Source organism: Aegilops tauschii, chromosome 2 (genome assembly GCF_002575655.3).
Source record: "Aegilops tauschii subsp. strangulata cultivar AL8/78 chromosome 2, Aet v6.0, whole genome shotgun sequence".
Classification (NCBI taxonomy): domain Eukaryota; kingdom Viridiplantae; phylum Streptophyta; class Magnoliopsida; order Poales; family Poaceae; genus Aegilops; species Aegilops tauschii.
The window spans coordinates 425,324,403-425,347,422 of record NC_053036.3 but is presented as its reverse complement, the minus strand read 5'-3'; the positions used below and the strand labels follow the sequence as shown (position 1 = coordinate 425,347,422).

Sequence of the window (23,020 nt, the reverse complement as noted above, 5' to 3'; positions counted from 1 at the left end):
GTATCATCACGGAAGTGTATTTTTTTTGTAGTGTCCATACTTATCACCTCCACCTTTGCAAATTGCTACGATGATTCCTTGCACTTGGGGATTATCAGACGTATCACTACGCCCTCCACCTTTTTGATGGCGGCATCAGGGATCTCCTCCTCCCCCTCCTCATCCGACGATGAAGAGCTCGAATCAACAATGATGACCTTGCGCATGACGACGATTGCGGCGACCTCGCCGCCATTTCCACCCCGTGCACGACAGAGAGCATAGTAGGGACGGTGAGCCATGCGGGCCATGGTCGGGGCTTGGGGCGGGTCGAGGCGATGCTAGGTGGACATGGTGGCTAGCGTCGGTGGCTAGATAGAGGTGCTCTAACATCCAATGATCCATCAACTTGATTGGTCGAGGCATGCATTGTGCGCTCGACGCAACGCTTCTCCTTGCCCATCGCTTGCCCGACACCACACTACTCGCTCTCACGTGACTCTCACTGCTTCACACCGGCTTGCCTTGGTATTGCCCACCAGTCTATCCTCCTCCCTGCTTCGTTGCCTCTTCTTTCTCCTCCACCCCAAATGAATGTTACAAATGTCTTGTCATGTGACTGGAGCCGATCCGACTCTAATGGGACCCCAACGTGCCGGAATGATCCTCGGTAAGAGTGAGGTTTCGTATGTTGTGATGATTCCTCTTAATGATTTTTGACCAATGAAGATTCATTGCATAGGTATGAAAAAGTGCTTATAGTTATAGGTATGTTTGAAATGTTATAATTTCTTCTAACATGTTTTTGACACCACAAGAAGAATGTATTGGATTTGCAAATGTATAAAAAATGTTACGTGTGGTTGTTGCAATGATTGAATTGCCCTATTTTTGCGCTTAAGTGAAATCCAACAACCGGGGGAGGTGGTTGACCTGTGGTTCCCCGACGGACTAGCATTGAAAAAACCCCATAGAGAGGGGTGGCGCGGGGGGGGGGGGTGATGGTGGTGTGGAGGGTGTCGGTGCATGGTTCGGAAAATCGCAGACACAAACCTTCCATTCCATTCTTTTGCTCGGGAGACTGATCGGAATTCGGCGCTCATAGCGCCAGTTTTAGCCTTTTCTGAAGGTGGCAGTCACACCACCTTCGAGTGTCTTAGTAACAAGATGGCCCACTTAAGGACCTAGGACATACCAGACTTCGTTTTTTTGACAAGCTTCTCGAAGCTTCTAGCCTGGTTTTCTATTTGCTGTGTATTTTGTTCATTTTTTTCTCTATTCCTTTGTATTCAATTTTCATGAACTCTTTTTTAATCTGTGAATTTTTTGAATTTTATGAACCATTTTCCGCAAAAATCATGAACATTTTGTGAAAACCGTGGATTTATTTCAAACAAGCGAGCATTTTAAAATTTATGACCAGTTTTTTCAAATCCATGTTTTTTTTTAAAATCCATGATTTTTTCAAACTCAGGAACGCTTCTTAAAATTTCCAAATTCGTTATCATGTTTTAAAATTTGCGATCATTTCTCAAAATTTTGAACTTTCCTAAAATTCATGATCTTTTTTTATTTCACAATTTTTTAAATCTATAAAAAACTATTAGCCATTTTTTTAAACAAGTACCAGTTGCTGGTTTTTTCAGAGATTTTTTTTGAGGGACAATTTTTTTTGAGACAATTTTAAGGGGCAAGTGACTAGGAAACAGAAGCGAACGTGGCCTAAAACGCACAGTCTACAAACTTCAGCGGGCTAATGAGCAACGCATTTGGGCCAGCCCATGCGAGCGGCGACTGAGCGCTGTCGCGCCAACTGGCGCATAACGCACATTCTCATAGGGTCTGGAACCCTGGATCCACAAGCGGGCAGTAGAAAGCCCACGACCAGCAATTTCCCGGATTTTGCTAAAAAAGAGCAATTTGCCGGATAAAAAAAAACAATCTGTTCGGCTATGGTCCTCTCCGTCCACGAATCATCACCAGGCCAAGCCGGCAACACGCCGCCTCTTCTTCCGGGAGGAATTCCCTCGAACACCTCGTGCGCGCATCCCGCGCGACCTCTGTCCGATCGAATGGCGGTAACGAACTGAGCTAGGAGGGAGTACGTGGCTCCAATGGCGTCTCTTCCCCCCTTATCCGCTGCCGCTGCCTCTCTCCTGCGGCACCACGTCTGCTTCAGGCACCCCACTTCTTCCCGGAGCTGCTTCGCTAACAGTGAGAGCTATGGATGCTGCGGCGGAGTGCCTGATGCCGGGCGTTACGCGAGGCTGCGATTGCGGTGGAGGGGCCCGGTACGTGCCAAGGTCGGCGAGGTGGAGAAGGACCAGGGCGCCGATTTGGGGCTCCGCGCGGACCAACCCAAGAGCCTGCGGCGGCGCCTGCGGCTCAGGCCGCGGCTGCGCGTGCTGCGGTGGCGTCTCCTGCGGCTGCTGTCGCCGCGGGAGCTCGCGGGCGACGCCGCGGCGGCGTTGCGGCGGGCCATCCGTCGCGTGCCGCCGCCCGCGGTCGCGTCGGTCGTCCTGGGGGCTCTCCTGCTCGCCGCGCGGCTCACGCTGCCTAAAAACCCGGCCCAGGAGGTGGCCTACGCGGACCTCCTGGCGGGGCTGCGCGCGGGCGCCGTGACCGCCGTCGCGTTCGAGGAGGACTCCCGCCGCATCTACTTCAGCAAGGCCGAGGACGTCGGCAGCGGCGAAGACGAGCACGAGACCGGTAGGGGCGCCGCCGTGCCGAAGTGGCCGTACTACGCGAGGAGGGTGCCGCACGACGAGGGGTTCCTGCTGGGGCTGATGCGGGAGGGCGGGGTGGACTACCGGTCTGCTCCACGGCCGGCGGGGAGGCTGCTGGTGGACATGCTGACCACGCTGCTCACGCTGTGGCTCTCACTGCTGCCGATGATGTGGTTCTTACAGAGGCAGATGTCGTCTGGGGGCAGTGCGGACAAGCGCCGCCGGCCCAGGAAGCAGCAGGTAGGATTTGACGATGTCCAGGGCGTGGATGAAGCCAAGGAGGAGCTTGTCGAGGTGAACATATATGACCTCTCTACTTTTTACTCATGATGATTGTTTTCTGTAATGTCGATGATATGCAGACCAGTAGACAATGGACATAGCAAGTCAGCAAAATGTCAATCAATCAAGTTTAAGAAAGGAATTAACAAATTTTACACCCATTCTCTATAACAAGCCCTACCCACACATGGATCTTAGAGTAAGGTCTTGCTAATCTCGTCAATTCTCATTTTAAGAAATCCAGGTCGACTGGGAGTTTGCAATTGCATATGTCGAATACAAAGGGTATTATTCTTGCCAACTAAACTTTTCCCGTATTGTTTGTAATTTCAATAGAATGCCACAGGTCGACTTTTCCCGTATTCTCAGCAATTTCAATAAAATACCCTTTGTATTCGACATATGCAATTGCAAAATAGAGGGTAAAAAACTGGAATTCACTCTATTAATAATCAGTACTTGTATCTATGGATTCTGTAGTATTGACTGCTTAGGCTTGCTGATGCTAGGAATTATATTTGTTTTAGCTGATGTCTTGTTTTTGGTTCTTCATATGAGTTAGTTATGTACTTCTATTGACTGAATATCAACAAGACTCATAAACTGTTGTACACTATTATAATTTCTTAATGTAGATAGTGAGCTGCTTGCGTGGTTCACTGAACTACAAGAAGCTGGGAGCAAGATTACCCAGGGGTGTTCTGCTTGCTGGCCCTCCTGGAACTGGGAAAACTTTGCTGGCGAAGGCAGTTGCAGGAGAGGCTGGAATTCCATTCTTCTCTGTTTCTGCTAGCGAATTTGTCGAAATGTTTGTTGGAAGAGGAGCAGCCCGTGTAAGGGAATTATTCAAGGAAGCCAAAGAAGCTGCTCCGTCAATCATTTTTATTGACGAACTTGATGCTGTTGGTGGAAGCAGAGGTAGAAGTTTTAATGATGAGAGGGACCAAACCCTAAATCAGGTGTGATTTAGCTCTCTTACTACGTTCTGTTTTCTTTGTGAAGTCATATTAAATGATGAACATATTATTGCTTTGTCCAGCTGCTTACTGAAATGGATGGTTTTGACTCGGACGTGAAAGTTATTGTCATGGCTGCTACTAATAGACCTAAGGCTCTGGATTCTGCTCTTTGTCGGCCTGGTCGCTTCTCAAGAAAGGTTTTTGTTGGTGTGCCTGATTTGGAAGGCCGCAGAAAGATTTTAGCTGTTCATCTCAGAAAAGTTCCTTTAGAAGAGGAATCCGAAATAATTTGTGATCTGGTAGCTAATGTGACCCCAGGATTGGTTGGTGCAGATCTAGCAAACATTGTTAATGAGGCTGCTCTACTAGCTGCTCGAAGAGGTAAGTTAAAGTCATCTTATATCATCAGATACATAAGACTTAGAGCAAGTCAATTGGTTCCTTATGCTTAAAGTATCATATTTGTTGCAAGCAAATTTAAAATCGCTTTATTAAGAAATGCTTAGAGTTCCAAAGTGTAAAACCTGCAATTTTGTGGTCCATTTTCAGTGGAACAGTGCAAGACTTGTGGTTCCTTTGTAAACTGCCAGTGCATTCTCTTATCAGTTTGACTCCACCATGTTCTAAATTATTACTGAGAAATTACAATCTTACCTGCATTTCTGTTTTGTCTATTTCCCATGTTTTGGAAAAAGAGTTGTCTTTTAAAATGGTTAAGTTGATGAAATGTATGATAATTAAGAAGTTACATTATTGCAAGATTCTGAGGATGATTGTGTTCTGTCAAGGTGGTGATATTGTGGCTCGGGAGGATATAATGGATGCCATTGAGAGGGAAAAATATGGGGTCAATGGTAGACAAAAGGGTCCTGATTCTGCAAGAGAAGGCCTTACCAAGTTATTTCCATGGTTACCTAAACCTGGAAATAAACCATCAAATCCAGATGATTTTCAAGGACTTATGGGTTATCATACGTTAAGCTAACTGGAGTTTTTCAAGGTATACTCGACTTTGTCCCTTTTGATGATTTTTTTCATCAACTTTTTTCTTTTAAATTCCTATAAGTAGCTTGACAAATTGATGACCTTCTAATTGAAACGATATACATGCTAAAGGAGCCAAAATTCACAATGCCAATTCAAGGTTGTTTCATTTTGGTGTCCTGCTGCTGCTGTATGTCATGGTAAGCAAAAACATAAAATGGAATAGCAAGGGATTTGGTAGTAATACAACGTCTCATTATCCAAAAAACAAGGGCCATGGAAGCTGTTATTTCGTTTATCTAGAGTGCTCAACTTCAGATGACCTATTTATTGAAGCGATTTTTTTTCAAAAATGTAATCTTTTTTATAATAAATTTCAATAATATATGACCTAATTCATAAATTACAATTATATGACCCTGTCGGCCTTGTGTAGGCCGAAGAGGTACTCTTCGGTCTCGCTTAGGCCGAAGAGCCTCTTTCGATTATCTTTGGGCCGAAGACGGGACGACCTGAGCCGAAGAGCAGTCTTCGGTTTGCAGTGGGCCGAAAAGAGGTCTTCGGACTCCTGAAGGCCGAAGAGTGCGTGCCTCGTTGCAGCTGCACTCTGGCTAGCTGGCTTGCTGCCATATGCATGCAGCAGCCTTTGTAACGTGATTAGTCCAACCGAAGGCCCACATTAGCTGAATTGATTGATCGATTCCCATGCGCGTTGTGCTATACGTGTATGTACATACTCAACAGGCCGCATGTATGCCTCCCTCTCATGAAATACACTTCCCAACTCAGCAACTCCCCACCACGACCTGCAGCATGTACTAATGCATGTGCAGTAGTACGCGGCTGTAACACAGACTACTACTGTCGACCATGCACTTGCACGTAATTGGCAAAACAATCCTGCACTAGTACAAGTATACGTATGTGGTACATGCACATGCAGAGCACTAAACTAGTATACGTAGACAGTGCATGTACGTGCGCATGTGGTACCGTCTCCATCCCGATGAACGGCGGGTCAATTCCATCGAGTCCGTATCCACGAGCAAAGGCTGCTGCATGCATAGGCAGCAAGCTAGCCAGCCAGCGTACGTGCAGCTGCTGAGTATGAGCGCCAGCCAGCCAGCGTGCGCATGCACTCTTCGGCCTTCACGAGGCCGAAGACCTCTTCGGTCTTCACGCACCCGAAGTCATCTCTTCGGCCCTGGCCGTCCAGTCTTCGGCCCAAACAAAACCGAAGAAGGCTCTTTGGCCTATGTGAGACCAAAGAGTACCTCTTCGGCCCAAGCAAGGCCGACGGGGTCATATAGTTGTAATTTATGAATTACGTCATATATTATTGAAATTTGTTATAAAAAAGATGGCATTTTAAGAAAAAAATCTATTGATGCTTACCTGGGAAATGCAACTTTTGAATTAATCAGCAGGTTGTACATATCGACATTTTATCAACAATAAATTTATCCTTTCAATGAATCCTTTCTTTATGCGGGTAAATATTACAGTGGACTAATTGAAGTATCCGTAGATTGTTCACTCATTTGGTTTGTTCATGACACCTATCATGGTATTGAAATTTAGAGATTCTCATTTTGAAATAAGGCTGGTACTTTTCCTGAGGAAATATTTTGTGTGTGTGTTGAGGTTAGGTATTGTGTTCACATCTTGAGGTAAGGAGGTTTCCAGATCCTGTCCAATGCTAAGTGCACGTTGTAGGTCTGGTTGAGCCTATCACCGAGGATGGTATGAACTATGATTCTCACCTAAAGCTTCTGACAGAGTTGGTGCATGCAACACAACCTGTTTTCACATGGAGAACTCAAAATGGCGCCCGAGCCCAGATAGTCTCAATATCCTGGTCAATCATTTGTTTTGGGATTTGTGTTCCCCATCGTATTCTCAAATGTATATAGTTATCTTTCCTCCTTTATCAGGTCATCATGGCCCACACGTGTAGCCCGCACAATAATTGCCATCCTGGTAACGGACTTAGCGGCCTAGACGGGAGGTATAACATTCTGGTGACGGGTTTCCATGGTTTGATCTCCCTTGCACAGATGTACTCACATGCTAAATGATCTCCAACAGCATTGATGAACGAGCCCACCAACTAATTTCATCATCGCGAGAGCACAACTAATTATGTACTGTCATGAGCTAGTTTTGTATCTGGAGCTCACCTGGTGCGCCGCTGTTATGCGGCGACCACGCAGGGCCGTATCCGAGGAAACGGAGGCCAGGTGCGAAATAAAAAATTAAGGCCCTCGACATAATAAATAGCAATTAGAAAACAAGGCCTCCAACACTAAAAAAACAGTGCTTTGTTATATATATCACCCTTCTGCTGTGTGTTTTAGCATTCATCCTGTGAACCTCGTGAGCACGAGTATCTAAATTCTTATTTTCAAAAGAAAAATTCGATTCTTTGACGTCTTTATCTGGATGTCGAGTGAGTTTTCAATCTTTTTCCTTTTCTTATTTTTTTGTATCCCGGCTCAAATTTCCTAGTTCTAGAACTGGTGGAAATTTCAGAAGATAAAAATAAGAGGCAAATATCATACACTATAAATTGAACATAGAAACAAAAAGAGATGAAATAGCCTTTCGTTAATTGGGGAAGACCACGTGGCGGCACCGCGTGTGGTTTTGGTAGCGTGCTTAATCTTCTTGATGAATTGGCGACCTAGTACTCTTGCCCTCGCAGGGCCGGCAGCAAGCAACAAAAGGATTGAAAGTAGTACATGAGAGATGTGAGAATTTGAGTGAAGAAGACACAAATAAATAGATGGATGATGATGGAGCACTACATACTTATTGCATCAACAGACTGTTTTGGGGAAAATGCGAATGAATTAATTCACGGGAGTATAATCGGGAGATGCGATAGCTGGAAAGAGTAAAGAAGAGGAGGAGCCACGCGTGAGATAGGGTCCTGGGAGCACTTTCACATCTCTTATTTATCTTAAATGTCGAACCGTAATTCTGTTCACTATTGAGATATTGTAAGAAACTGCACCATCCTAATATTTTCTCAACCGGGACATTGCGTGTTTGCAACAAATCAAATGTTCCTGCAACTTTTATACTGATAAGGCAACTAATAATGTTTCAGTCTCTTTCCTTAAAAAGTCATGATATTTCATCTGATCGAATCCTATTGAAATTAGTGAATTTCATAAAACTACAGGTTTATTGTACAGACCATCTGAAAACTAGAATACAGTCTCATAGAACTAGAGACCTGCGGACCAATTATATATCACATAACTACAGATTTTGGGATCAATAATATCATAAAACTCGGCCGACATGGCATAGTTAAATAATTGCTATATCTATAGTTCTGTGATATGATTGATCACAAATTCTGCGGTCCTGTGAAAATATCTTTAGTATTGTGGTATTTTGTACATTAAATATCTGCTCTGTTGAAATTGCAATGTAATTATTGTTTCTGTTTTGCAGATCCAAGAGGGAGATAAGCATCAACTGACCTGGTATCAAAATCGTCCATGAACTAGGGGATCTGCTGGGTACAATTGCAAGGCAGTAAATATGCAATTCAACTCTATTTGTGGAGGAGACTGCACTGTGCACTTAGTAGGGCAGCGGACTGGTGCATTATTCGGTGAATTATGATGCGACCCGGCCAGCAGAAAGCTGTTACAGATGATAATAGATTAGCATGTGAATGTGCAATACACGGTCCATGAATTTTACTACTGACTTGGATCAATTTTACGCTCCGTAATTTTGATACAGGCACTAAACCTTGTTTTGTTCCATAGCTCATAATGTCAATAGAATAGTCTGCATTAGTTTACAAGATAGGGTCACACCAATTCTGCTGTACACGAACTTGCCATTTGGCTCACTTTGTACCATCTAAGAGTTCCGCTGCAGTTGGAGCCACAACAATGTGTATGATTGCAAGTAGACAGAATTGCTCAGCAGATCAGCCAATCTTTACGTCTTGCCACATTTCTGGTTATGCCATTGTCATCTGCTGTTCCTCTATAAACTTGTTTAGATTTGTTAGCTTTCAGTTCAGAGTGTGTTGTATCTCATGCTAGTCCTTTTTCTTCAGCATTTGTTTGATAACCCTGACAGTTTACTTGAGCATCAGGGTTTCCAGGAGTGAGGATTGGGCAAGAAGGGTGCTTGGCGCAGGGGCAAGTGGATTCCCTGACAGTTGGTCGGAGAACGACCCTGTCTGCTTGATCCAGGAAAGCAGCCTGCTGTCAGGGACACATACCCATCCCGTCGCAAGCTCGCAACGCTGACATGACCTTAATAATTGGAAAGCCATGCAAGGGCTGCAGAATCAGGACATATACCCTTCGAGGCTTTGAGTACCAGAGGGGAAGTTTCTTCTGCTCTTCCCCAGCAAGAGAAAAATAAAGGCAGAGAGAGCTTTGGTATGTGGATGCCGACCTGTCAATAGACAGGAATCAAGGGCGTGGTTTGGCTTTTGGCGTGCCTTCTTCTGGGCTCCTTGTGCTCTTGTGACCATGTTCTACTCTGGTTCTGCTTCGACACGCTTGTCCGCAGGATCAAACCGCGGGCCAAAAAGGGATCAAGATGGGATTTTCCAACTGACTTGTAGCTTTCGCTGTTTTGTTCTTGGCATCTGCAGCTCTCATTGAATTTCAGCTTATGTTTCATTCAAGGCGGTTTTTTCTTGCTGCTGTTTTGCGGAACTGCTCGGGTCGTACTCCTGCTGGTCGGCACATCATCGGGAATTAATATGGCCAGTAGCTACATTATAGCCATCTGGTAGTTAACAGTCTTCAACTATGTTGTTTGCAGATATGTTTCATGTTAATATCTTGAAGCATTTCCCTTAGGTTGTTTCATGTTTGTGCAAGGAGCTGGGCTTGCGAGACGCTTTTACGCCTTATAGCTCTGGAAGCTACTAGCTACAGGAATGACTAATTGAAGAGACGCGTACAAATTGAAGGTGATGGTGCGTGCCATGTCACTTTTGCCTCCAAGTTGCAAATTGCAATGTGCTATGGAATTAGGATATGACATGATGTTGGCATCCGAGATAAGCACACTGCACTATTTCTGCTAGAAAACTGAGGAAGGGCATACGGCGTATATTGACAGGTACAACACTGAAAGATCTCAGTTCGGTATGTTTGCCCTAGAATCTACTAGAATATTCAGACGCAAGTGTATAGCTACGGTTTCGTATACTGACCGCACATGCGCAGCCAGGCGACTACGGTTTCGGTTTCGTATCGCATCGATTACACTGATGAAAAGGGGGCAGAGATGAGATCGGTGAGAATAAGGAAAAGGCGAAGACAAGTAAGATGACGAAGAATATTGTCGAGACAAGAAGGGAAAAGCGATGCACGCACTGACAAGTGACTTTCAGTTGCTAGAGACCTAGATCTCTGGGCGGGCCGATGGAATAGTTTTAGCCTTCTAGTTGAGTTGCTTTCCGGACCCAGCTAGAAAAAGGGGCTCATTCTTCCCCTGTAGACGCCGTTTCAAGTGCTGTCCCCTCGTCATCAAATCCTGAATCGATCGGTAGTGCGAGCGTCAATATGCTTAATTAACCACGCAGTTGCCTACCGAGTAGCTCATGTGCTGATTAATCGAGTTGTTTAGCCAAACTGCTTAATTAACATCAATTACTCCCAAGTAGCTAACACCATATGGTGGCATATATGTAGTGTCTTTTAAGACTAGTCACAATGGAAGTAACTTAACTAGTAACATCACACATTTCAATACAAGATTACTTATGTGGCAGCTAATTAATGAGGAGAGAGGGGTTTGTGGTAACTTAGGTAGTTACTGTAACATCACACATTTCAAGGTATAATAAGTCTATAGCCTAATAAATGAACTATTTCATGATACCACTCATATGTTATTACCCACTATGGAGGTAGTAACATAGGCTAGTAAGGTCTGCAAGTTACTACTCTATGTTACTCCCCACTGTGAGCAGTCTAACAACTGAACAATCTGCTTGATTAATGAAGTGTTTCTCACAAAATAGTCTTCACCCCATACACCTTGTATCGTTCGACCGTGTGGATTTATTTAGCCAACCACGTCTCCTAGATGAAATCACCGGACTTCGTCACAATGCCCCATCACACTGCCGCTGGAAAGGGCTCTCTCCCCTCTCACTCCGGACTGAGGAGTGTCGACCCTGCCGGCAAGTAGCAGAATGGATCGAGATAATTGATGACACGTCCACGTGTATATGAGAGGAGGCAAACATGACTGCTAAACATTGGAGCTAAGGATGCTTTGTATCACGATCCAAGCCCGAAGGTGATGCCGCGCCCCGACTAGAAGGGTAGCATCGCGAGCAAGGATGCTGGACCGAACCGCTGGCTGCCGACCAGTTCGCGGTGACCCACCGCTGAACACGGGCGCACCACTCACCACCGTGATGAGCAACACCCGGAGGGCGCCTCTCCACCATTGTCGTCGTACGACTCACGGGCTTCTCTGGCGCGGTGAACGCTGGGACAAAGGTGAGGGGGAGGGGGGGGGGGGGGTCGATGTTCGAAATGGAAGCGGATTGCATGCGCTTACTTGTCCGTTGAAAAATTAACTAATGTGGTGTAAATCATGAAGTAGTACCAAAAAATAGATGGGTATTTGTAGACATGGAACACATGCATGCTTCCAAAAAAAGCATAATAATTCAGAATAATTTGGGCACTAGATTTGCGTGAGCTAAATTTATCCTTTCTTCTTTTCTTTTAGAAAACTCAGAATAATTTGGGCACTAGATTTGTTGGATCGACAAAAAGAATAATGACAAAAAGCATCATGCTCAAATTTTTGTTACTGAAATTTCCAATGTACTTACTTATTAGTTTATAATGAGCTGTGCAAAAATAGGTGAAATAGGCAGATGTTGACGACACATATGGTGAAAACTTTCACGTCCAAAAGATGGTTATGTAAACAATATAATCATAGTCCACCCCAATACCAAACAAAATCTTAGAGAGGCAAAACACCACAAAGCACAAGCATAAAGGTCATCTACAAAGGCATGATAGCGCGCTCTTCGTCTTACCATGTAGGATAATCACTAATGCGGGAGAAAGAAGAGGGGAAGGTCAGAGAATAGAAGTCTCTTGAACAAGAGAATCTTAAGAGTGGGTTTCACCAAGAAGAGGGGAAGGTCAGAGAATAGAAGTCTCTTGAACAAGAGAATCTTAAGAGTGGGTTTCACCATATATTTGCATCATTGCATTTAATTCTAGTTTCGCTTTATGTAGAATCATCTTAAGACACATAATTTTATTGTAAATTTTAACAAATAATCTTAATAGAACTGTCTCTCTAATAAGGTAATCATAATATGAAAAAAGAAAACAAAAAACATGGCACTTGCCATCGTGCTAAATCTTCTTCTATATGCACATACCATTTGCTCCATTTTACATGTGAATTCACACATTGCCCTGTGTAGAAAATGTACGCCACCGTCTGAAACATGATAATCTATAGTGTACATCGACAAGGTCCAGCCAGCTCCGGTAGAGGAGCGGCGACAGCGGCGCGTCAGCGGCTCGTTCTAGCGGCGGTAGTGTTCATTCGATGGTCTCGAAATCTCAATGTAATTTTTGTTATATTTGAGATGCTTTGTACTTCCGGTGAACAATTATAATAGATCTGATCTTTTTGCAAAAGTAAATAAATCTATAATGTACATGGATGATAATTCATATCTCTCCGGTTGATCACAGAATCTTGGGACAATGGCGCATCTATGGTTGCAAAGAGTGCATTTGGACATGCAGTTCATGTATCGAGATCAGCACATACATGCAATATATAATATATATATATAGACACACACACACACCACCCGTACATGATTTCATTAAATCCCTTGTCATCTCTTGGGCTGCATTATTCGACAGAACACTTACGAAACCTAGATAGTACTCACGCACACGTACTGCACAACCGAAGATACATAACATATGATCACATCAACACACACACACACACACACACACACTCACACTTGATATGTCTACATAAATACTAGCTCATCGGGAAGCTGGCTAGGCACGTACGTTTGCGCCAGCTCCCGGCAGATCGATCTTATTCCCTATACGTACGCGATAACCTGGACGTACGCCCTAGCTGGGCACGTACGTACATGTATAGGCGGCGTCGGCGGCAGCTGGGCGTTCAGGCGACGAGGCTCCTCTGGCGGAAGCTGGCGATGAAGTCGGCGGCCTTCTGGTCGACGTCGCGCTCGCCGACCCACCACCCGGAGTCCTCGTCGCTGGACCTGACCTTGCGCAGCCCCGGCGCCGGCGGCTGCTCCCAGTCGCTATCCTCGTCGTCGACGTAGGCGTACCGCCTCGACCTCCGCGAGAAGCTGAATATGGCGCAGAAGAAGGACGACCTCCTTCCCATATACTGGCGCTACCTCTCTTGTTAATTAAGTTTAGTGTGTGTGATGATTAGCTAGCTAGCTAACCAGTGGTGGTTGGAGAGTGGCTGTCTGGCTTGTGCTCAAGGAAGGTGTGAAGAGGCCACCCTCTATTTATAGGCCGGAGAAGCCTTGCATGGCATGGCATGGCATGGTGGCTTGCGCGTGTGTTTGTGTGTGTCTGTACAGGAGAGAGCTAGCCCTAGTCTGGTGGTTAGGGTTCTTCCGGTCCTCGGCCACTAAAGCCGCCCGATCGGGGAGATCGAGGCCGGACGGCCACGATTTCCGCCACCCGATCGAGATTGAGATCGAGCGGTCCGGATTGCGGGATGTGAAAAGATGCTAAAGCACGGCCGTACATGCTCCATCTGTAGCGCACGATATGGTGGTTGGTGAAATACTGAGACTGTCCTTGCTAGGAAAAGTAGATTTGAGTTCGATCCCTCCGAGACAGAAAATATACGTATCGCTCGATCCATTCTACCTACATACGTACATACGTTTGGAATCTCTGTGTGTAAACAGTAAACTACCCATGTCTCTTCGTTAATTTCAGTACCATGCACCACAAGTTAGGTCTACTCCCTGATCATATCGGTTGTAAATACGGGCATCTTCAACGCCTACCCCAAAATTGTCCGCATTTGCCGGGACCAAACTGTTCGGACGCCACAAACCAACCAATGGTGTATCGCATTTGTCTGCGCATCAGTCTGGGTGTTCGTTTTCTCGCAAACCGAAAACAAATCAGGGGGCTTTACGGGAGTCCAGCCACCAGCCACTTTAGACTCCGACACCTCCGGCACACCCAAAACTGAGGCGGAGCCTGCGCATTTGGAGTTGGCTACACTGTTTCCACGGCAAAACCCCCTTTCTCAATCCTCTCCTCTACCATCCCGCCGCTCTCCACCCCAATTCCTGCCATTTTTCGCCGCCGCCGCCGCATGGACCCGTACAAAAAGTGCTGGAGACGGCGGTGGTGGAGTATCCGATGAAGGAAGCTGCCCGAAAGATCAACTCGATGAACGGCAAAAGCCCACCACCTCAAACATAAGGCAAAGGAGGTGGCATCACTCAAAAAGAAGGGTGGCAGGCGTGTGGCGGCGGACATGCTGGGTGCGGGAGTGGTGCAGGGGGCGGGTGGGCCTGGGACGCAGGGCGCCACCGCGCGCCATCGCCGTCCATGCAGACGCCGTCCTGGCCTTGAAGATGGAGGAGTTGAATGACAATGCAAGGATGATCGTGCAAGCCGTCCTTCTTAGGATGTTGAAGCGCTTGAAGGAGCAGCTGGAGAAGGCGGAGAAGGAGGCAGCCGAGAAGGAAGCGGATGGTGAGGAGGAGCCGGCGGCAGAGTGAGCGAGGTTGAGATACTTTTGTGATCGGGCATGTATAAAAACTATAAACATCGGCCTCTTTTTGGTTGTGATCCAACGCTTTGCATTTGAATTTCAGATTGGCCGGACCTGGACGGATGTTTAGGGGACGCGTTTGGATGGCCGGCTCCCGCATTCATGTCCGCGAACGGATATTGTGCTTGTTTTGGAGGTCAGTGTTGGAGATGCCCTAACATCCACCCGTCCGCGAACGGATATCATGTTTGTTTTATGGGTCAACGTTGGAGAATATCTTATATTGTGAGACGGAGGGTTATTGGTTATAATAGCATATTATATTATGGGACAGAGGTAGTATTTTTCTTCTTCTTCTGAAAACCTTTTTTGAAAGTTTGATTATGATAACACCCATTTCCCATACGAATAGACCCGGGGCAAGTTGATTGTATTTGTGTGGAGTGAGGCACGGTTTCTGGAAAGTATGGTTCTCTTTTCTTGGAAAAGGTGGATAACCTCTAGCCTTTACATCGACTGATGCACATAATCATACATTATTTATTACTAAAACAATGGCCCGACTATGAGCCAAGTTCATCATTTAAGCTTATCTTCAAGTGAAAACATGCTAAAATATCAATGTATTTACATTTTTGTGGTATTTGTTCCTTGATTGAACAGTGCACATACTTAGGATAAGCTCTAGCGATCAGAGCGAATCGTTTTTTCCCCAAAACCCTAATACGCTCTGGCGGCGCCAGGGGCGACTAGGGTTTTGACGGTGGAACTAGGCTTCCGCCCGGTGATTTGTCGCCGGGGCTGATCGGTTCTTTGCCTGCTCGCGTGTGAAGATGGCTGCGCCGAACGCCTCAGCGGGGGGCGGGACAGGAGAGGATGGCCAGTTTGGGTCGGGAGGCCAGGAAGAAACTCGAGGAAGCTTTGGGCAAGCTAGATATATCTGAAGAGGAGGCGACCCCCCTGGTGATCGATGACCGCACTGACGGAGGTCCCGTGAAGTGGCTATTGGCTGGTAAAGTTCTCCACAGAAATCACTTCCATATTCATACTATCACCAATGCACTCCGGCCGGCGTGGGGAAACCCACGGGGACTGAAGTTCAGATCAGTTGGTTTCAACAAGTTTGTGGCTGAATTTGAGAATCAGTGAGATAGAGATCGTGTCTGGGGTGGATCGCCATGGCACATCAACAAAAACGCTGTGGTGCTTGCGGAGTTTGATGACTGCATGCGGCCAGATGAGCTTAAATTTGATTGTCTACAGATTTGGGTTAGGGTTGTTGACCTTCCCTACAATTTGAGAGATGAATCATGGTGGAACCCAATTGCTAAACAGATGGATAAGGATGCCCAGTCTGTTACTTTTGATCATAATGGTGGTTTTCTGCGTGCAAGGATATCCATTGATGTGGACAAGCCCCTTAGGAGATGGATTTTGATTGATTCTGCCAGGAAGAAGAAAGTGGATATGTATGTATGCAGTATGAGCAAGTTCCTTATTTTGCTTCTCCTGTGGTAAGTTGGGTCATTCAGACCTATACTGTCCAACGCCAGGGTCCCGGGATGAAAAGGGTGACCTGCTGTTTGGTCCAAAGTTGCGTGCGCCGGAAGATTTCAGGAAACCGGCGACTTCAGAGAACTCCTCCAGGGAACATAATGCTGTTAGACTTATACTATAAGTCATGTACTCCTTTGTATTTATCCCGTTGTATAAGGGGTTTCCTGCATATGTTCCACACCTGTACATGTATATATATATCGGCCTATGGCCTCATGGGAATACAAGTTGCTTATTCCTAACATGGTATTAGAGCTAGGTCAATTTTTTGCATGCTGCAACTCGTGCTATTGATCCGTCTCGTCTTCCTCTCGCTCGAAGCCTGCAGCCGCCGAAGCTGCTCCCTCCCGCTCGAAGCCCGCTCCGCCCGCTCCTCGCTCCCTCCCGCTCGAAGCCGCCGTCGCTCCCTCCCGCTCGAAGCCCACTCCGCCCGCTCCTCGCTCCCTCCCGCTCGAAGCCGCCGTCGCCGCAGCTGCTCCCGCTCGAAGCCCGCAGCCGCCGAAGCTGCTCCCTCCCGCTCGAAGCCAGCCGCCGCCGAAGCTGCTCCCGCTCCCCAACCGGCCTCGCTCCCTACTGATCGACGACTCCCGCCGTTGCCCCTGATTGCTCGGCCCGACTGCCTCGATCGATTTCTCTGCCCAGATCGAGCATCCCGTTCCCGATTGGAAGTTCTGATCTCTGCTAAAAAAAATGTCTGCTGCATCGGGCTATGTAGCTGTCCCTCGCTGTCCGGTGATCTTCGATGGTACTAACTACACCGAGTTCGCTGGCTTCATGCGCATTCACATGCGTGGCATTCGTCTCTGGGGTGTTCTTTCTGGTGAGGTCTGCTGTCCGCCACGTCCGGTTCCTCCAGTGGCCCCTACTCCGCCGACTCCACTGGTTCTCCCTACGGACGCTAATCAGGTCGCCAAGGATGTGGCTAAGCTTGCTGATGAGGCTGCTGATCGTGCCTATGATGAGAGGGTTTTGGCCTATGAGGAGGCTCTTCAGACGTATCATGGTGCTTTGTCTGTTTACACCCAGTGGCTTGATAATGATGCTCGTGCTGCAGCTGTTCTCACTGCTAGTGTTCTGCCTTAGTTTGCTTCTGAGTTTCTGGGTCTTCCTACTGTCTTTCAGATGTGGACCTGTCTTCGTCAGCGCTATGAGCCCTCTGGTGATGCCTTATACCTTTCTGTGGTTCGTCAGGAGCATGCTCTTCAGCAGGGTGACTCTACTGTTGATGACTTTTATGCACAGAGTTCTGCTATCTGGCGCCAGCTTGATTCTCTCCGCGGTGCTGGTTGTCGTACTTACCCCTGCTGCCAGGCTGTCCAGGCCAATTTAGAGTTTCATCGCGTCTACGAGTTCCTGTCTCGGCTCCGTAAGGAGTTTGAAACCCGGCGTGCTCAGTTGTTTGCTCGTGGCCGTATTTCTCTCATGGAGGCGCTTTCGGAGATTCGTGATGAGGAGACTCGCTTACGTGGTGCTGGTTTGCTGGAGGTTCCCTCTGTGCTCGCTACTCGGGCTTCTTCCACTCCACCCGCTGCACCAACTCATTCTCGCTCCAGTGCTCCGCCGCTCTTGCCCACTCCTTCTGGAGGCTCAGGTCGCCCCCGTCCACATTGTGACTACTGCAACAATGATGGTCATATTGAGTCCCAGTGCTACACAAAGCGGAAACACCTGCGCAAGGCGCGATCACCATCCTCAGGGACTTCGTCATCTCCCTCGACAGCTTCAGCCATTGCTTTGACTGAGCAGGATATTCTGAGACTTAAGCGTCTGCTCGCGGCTTCAGGTTCTTCCTCGACGGGTACTGCTGGTTCTGTGACTGATGCTTCCCGCACTGCGCAACCGCCCTCTACACAGTCAGGTACATCCCCATGGGTTCTGGACTCTGGAGCTTCTTTTCATATGTCTTCTCATTCTTCCGCTTTGTCCTCTCTTCGATCGCTGGATTCTCCTATTCATGTCTTCACTGCTGATGGTACTCCGCTTTCTGTTGCTAGTAGAGGCAATCTTTCCACTCCTTCTTATTGTGTTCCTGATGTTGCTCATGTTCCTCGACTTACTATGAATCTGTTTTCTGCTGGTCAACTTACTGATTCTGGTTGTCGTGTCATCCTTGATGTTGACTCTTGTTCTGTTCAGGACCGTCGCACGCACACTCTGGTTGGGGCTGGCCCTCGCCGCCGTGATTCTCAGGGTCTTTGGGAGTTGGACTGGCTTCATGTTCCTTACGCTGCCACCACCATCGCCAGTTCCTCCGCTTCTGTCGCCTCTGTTACTGGTTCCTTCAAGCAGTGGCACCATCGACTTGGTCATCTGTGTGGTTCTCGGCTGTCGTCTTTAGTTCGTCGAGGTCTTCTGGGGTCTGTCTCAGGAGATGTCTCTTTAGAGTGTTAGGGTTGTCGTCTTGGCAAGCAGATTCAGTTACCATATTCACATAGTGAGTCAGTGTCTAAGCGTCCTTTCGATTTAGTCCATTCTGATGTATGGGGTCCGGCTCCTTTTGCTTCGAAAGGTGGTCATAAATACTATATTATTTTCATAGATGATTTCTCTCGTTACACATGGCTTTATTTCATGACTTCTCGTAGTGAAGTGTTGTCTATTTATAAGCTTTGCTGCCATGGTTCATACTCAGTTTTCTTCATCCATTTGTGTTTTTCGTGCTGACTCCGCTGGCGAGTATATCTCTAAGATGTTGCGTGGTGTCCTTGCTGAGAAGGGTACTCTTGCCCAGTTCTCTTGTCCTGGTGCTCATGCTCAGAATGGCGTGTCTGAGCGCAAGCATCGTCACCTTCTTGAGACGGCTCGTGCGATGATGATCGCCGCCTCTCTTCCGCCTCATTTTTGGGCCGAGGCTATCTCCACTTCTGCCTATCTCATCAACCTTCAGCCGTCCGCTGCTTTGCAGGGTGGCGTTCCTTTTGAGCATCTTTTTGACCGTTCTTCCGATTATTCGATGCTTCGCTTGTTTGGTTGTGTTTGCTATGTTCTTCTTGCCCCTCGCGAACGCACCAAACTGACCGCTCAGTCTGTTGAGTGTGTCTTCTTAGGCTAAAGTGATGAGCATAAGGGCTATCGTTGTTGGGATCCTATCGGTCGTCGGATGCGTATCTCTCGAGACGTGACTTTTGATGAGTCTCGTCCCTTTTACCCACGCCCATCTTCCTCGATTTTTTCAATGGAGGATATCTCTTTCCTCACTTTTCCTGACTCACCTATCACCCCCGTCGTGCCTGTGCCTATTCGTTCCACTCCCTCTGCTTCTCCACCTCTAGTCGATTTGCAGCCACCATCCTCTCCGGTCTCCTCGCCTAGCATGTCACAGGATTCTACGCCTTCCTCTCCGGTGACTTCTTCGTCACCACCCCCCGATCCTACCTTGGCGATTCCTCCTTCTATTGTTCCATCTCATCCTCAGCATTACACTCGTCGTTCACGACCTGTGGATGCCTCATTGGATGAGTCGTCCTCTTCCTCTCAGCCTACTTATGGCTTGCGTTCTCGTCCTCGTCCGCCTGTTGATCGCTTTGGATTTCCCACCGCTGGTGCTGCTGTTCTTGAGCCAACTTCTTATCGTCAGGCTGTTGTTCATCCTGAATGGCAGTTTGCGATGGCAGAGGAGATTGCTGCTCTTGAACGCACTGGTACCTGGGATCTTGTTTCTCTTCCTCCCGGAGTCCGTCCCATCACTTGTAAGTGGGTCTACAAGGTTAAGACTCGCTTCGATGGTTCTCTTGAGCATCACAAAGCTCGTCTTGTGGCTCGTGGTTTTCAGCAGGAGCATGGTCGTGATTATGACGAGACTTTTGCGCCTGTGGCCCATATGACCACTATTCGTACACTTCTTGTCGTTGCCTCTGCACGTCACTGGTCTATATCTCAGCTTGATGTTAAGAATGCCTTTCTTAATGGTGAGCTGCGTGAGGAGGTGTACATGCAGCCACCACCTGGGTATTCTGTTCCTGATGGCATGGTATGTCGTCTTCGTCGCTCTCTCTATGGCCTTAAGCAAGCCCCTCGCGCCTGGTTTGAGCGTTTTGCCTCTGTGGTCACTACTGCTGGTTTTTCAGCAAGTGCTCATGATCCAGCATTGTTTATTCACCTTTCTCCTCGTGGTCGGACTCTTCTTCTTCTCTATGTTGATGACATGATCATCACTGGGGATGACCCCGAGTATATTGCCTTTGTAAAGGCCCGTCTTAGTGAGCAGTTTCTTATGTCTGATCTTGGACCTCTTCGCTACTTTCTTGGGATTGAAGTCTCTTCTACCTCTGATGGGTTTTTTATATCCCAGGAAAAGTATATCCAGGATCTTCTTGCTCGTGCTGCTCTTACTGACGAGCGCATTGTTGAGACTCCTATGGAGCTCAATGTTCACCTCCGTGCTACTGATGGTGATCCTCTCCCTGACCCGACGCGTTATCGTCATCTCGTTGGCAGTCTTGTCTATCTAGCTGTCACTCGTCCGGACATCTCTTATCCGGTTCATATTCTGAGTCAGTTTGTCTCTGCTCCCACATCGCTTCACTATAGTCATCTCCTTCGTGTTCTCCGATATCTTCGGGGCGCGATCTCTCACCGTCTATTCTTTCCTAGCTCCAGTTCTTTACAGCTTCAGGCCTATTCGGATGCTACGTGGGCTAGTGATCCTTCTGATCGCCGTTCACTTTCTGCTTACTGTGTTTTTCTTGGCGGTTCTCTCATTGCCTGGAAGACGAAGAAACAGATTGCAGTTTCCCGTTCGAGTGCTGAGGCTGAGTTGCGAGCCATGGCTCTTTTGACGGCAGAGGTGACTTGGTTACGGTGGTTACTTCAGGATTTTGGTGTTTCTGTCACTACACCGACTCTGCTCTTATCTGACAGTACATGTGCTATTAGCATTGCGCGTGATCCTGTGAAGCATGAGCTCACCAAGCATATTGGTGTTGATGCTTTCTATGTGCGCGCTGGTGTGCAGGATCAGGTTATTGCTCTTCAGTATGTGCCTTCCGAGTTACAGTTGGCGGATTTCCTGACGAAGGCCCAGACTAGAGCACAACATGGCTTTTATCTCTCCAAACTCAGTGTTGTTCCTCCACCATGAGTTTGAGGGGGGGTGTTAGAGTTATACTATAAGTCATGTACTCCTTTGTATTTATCCCGTTATATAAGGGGTTTCCTGCATATGTTCCACACCTGTACATGTATATATATATATATCGGCCTATGGCCTCATGGAAATACAAGTTGCTTATTCCTAACAAATGCAAGTAACAAGACCAGGAGCTCTAGTACTGCAAAAGATACAGGAGAGGAAGTGAACTCCCCCGTCAAAAATAAGCAACAGCAGAAGCGCAAGGATGCTCCAAACCAGGCGTATAGACCTGTTGCAAAAACCACCCTGCTGCTTACTGATGGAGGGGATGGGGATGTGGCTGGGAACTCAAAATTGGCCAGTGCTGATGCATCTACACAGAACATTGTGGAGGAGGATTTTGCCCGGGAGCCCAAGAAAAAGAAACCTACACCAGAGAATTCGGCAGAGACCGCGCCGCGGTCCTGCCCGTCCCAATGAGCTGTATCAGTTGGAATTGTCGATCGGGGGCTTGGGAACCTCGAAGCAGTTCGTGAGCTTCGCAGTATTGTGAGGCTGGAAGGACCCGCTCTACTCTTTGTTATGGAGATAAAAATAAAAGCAAAAAGAGTAGAGGCTTTACAGAGTTTGCTAGGTTTTGGTGGCTGTTTTGCCATAGATAGTGTTGGCCTTAGTGGCGGCATTGGTCTTTTTTGGTCTAGTGATGTCTTTGTCGAGTTAAAGAACTTCAGTACTTGTCATATTGATGTTTTGGTTAGTAACAAAGCTCAGAACTCTTCGTCATGGAGGTTCACTGGTTTTTACGGTGCACCGCGTGCTACAGATAGACACAATAGTTGGCGGTGCTTGCGTACCCTTCATTCTCTACCACATTCTGCATGGATGTGTATAGGAGATTTTAACGAGACCATGTATTCTACTGAGCATTTTAGTAGAGCTGCCCGCCCAGAGCGTCAGATGCAAGCCTTCAGGGAAGTGGTAGATGAGGTTTCCTTCCAGGATTTGGGCTGGTCAGGTATGGCCTATACGTGGGATAATCGACAATATGGAGAGGATAGTGTGAAAGCAAGATTGGATCGGGCCTTTGCTAATGAGGAATTCCGGCAACTTTTTCAACATATAAGGGTGAGACATCTCTCATCAGTGAAGTCCGATCATTGTTTTGTTGTGGTGGAAATAAATGAAACGATCTCAGAGAGGCCACGAGCTAAAAAATAGTTTAGATATGAAAACGTGTGGCAGACGCACACAGATTATGATCGCCTAGTTGCTGATACTTGGCGGGGTTTACAATGCAGGCCGGGCATGCAAGGTGTTGCTGCGGTGTTGGGAGAACTTCAGGCTACACTGGAACCGTGAAGTTCTAGGGAGTTTGGTTGCCTGACGAGGAGGGTGAGGCAGCTTCAGAAGAAGCTTGATCGCATCCGCTCTGTAGCAATTGGTCGAGGTCCATCACAAGAGGAGCTGGCTACTGTTAAGAAGCTGAAAGAGGCGTTGCACCAGGAAGAGATCTGGTACCGACATCGCTCACGTGTTCCATGGCTTCGTGAAGGTGACCGTAACACTACCTATTTTCAGGCACAAGCGCGGCAACGTAAACGTTTGAACAAAAGTCAAGGCCTTCAAAGGGCTGATGGGCCGCGGTGTGCTAATGAAAATGAGGACAAGGATGAAGT

General features: G+C 47.2%; 2 protein-coding genes and 1 pseudogene across 2 annotated transcripts; 2 read left to right on the top strand and 1 right to left on the bottom strand.

Moving 5' to 3' along the window:
• Positions 1-1,923: 1,923 nt before the first annotated feature.
• Positions 1,924-8,893, top strand: LOC109781454 (probable inactive ATP-dependent zinc metalloprotease FTSHI 3, chloroplastic). The gene is made up of 5 exons (XM_020340060.4): positions 1,924-2,999; positions 3,623-3,946; positions 4,027-4,327; positions 4,735-4,946; positions 8,396-8,893. Exons 1-4 carry the CDS (start codon positions 2,094-2,096, stop codon positions 4,929-4,931), a joined length of 1,728 nt encoding a protein of 575 aa, XP_020195649.1. The 5' UTR covers positions 1,924-2,093; the 3' UTR covers positions 4,932-4,946; positions 8,396-8,893.
• A 3,849-nt stretch (positions 8,894-12,742) lies between these two features.
• Positions 12,743-14,224, bottom strand: LOC109781450 (uncharacterized). Its single transcript, XM_020340056.4, has one exon. The coding sequence runs from the start codon at positions 13,349-13,351 to the stop codon at positions 13,121-13,123; it is 231 nt and encodes a 76-aa protein (XP_020195645.1). The 5' UTR covers positions 13,352-14,224; the 3' UTR covers positions 12,743-13,120.
• A 2,541-nt stretch (positions 14,225-16,765) lies between these two features.
• On the top strand, positions 16,766-21,441 carry LOC141041709 (uncharacterized; annotated as a pseudogene).
• Positions 21,442-23,020: the final 1,579 nt, after the last annotated feature.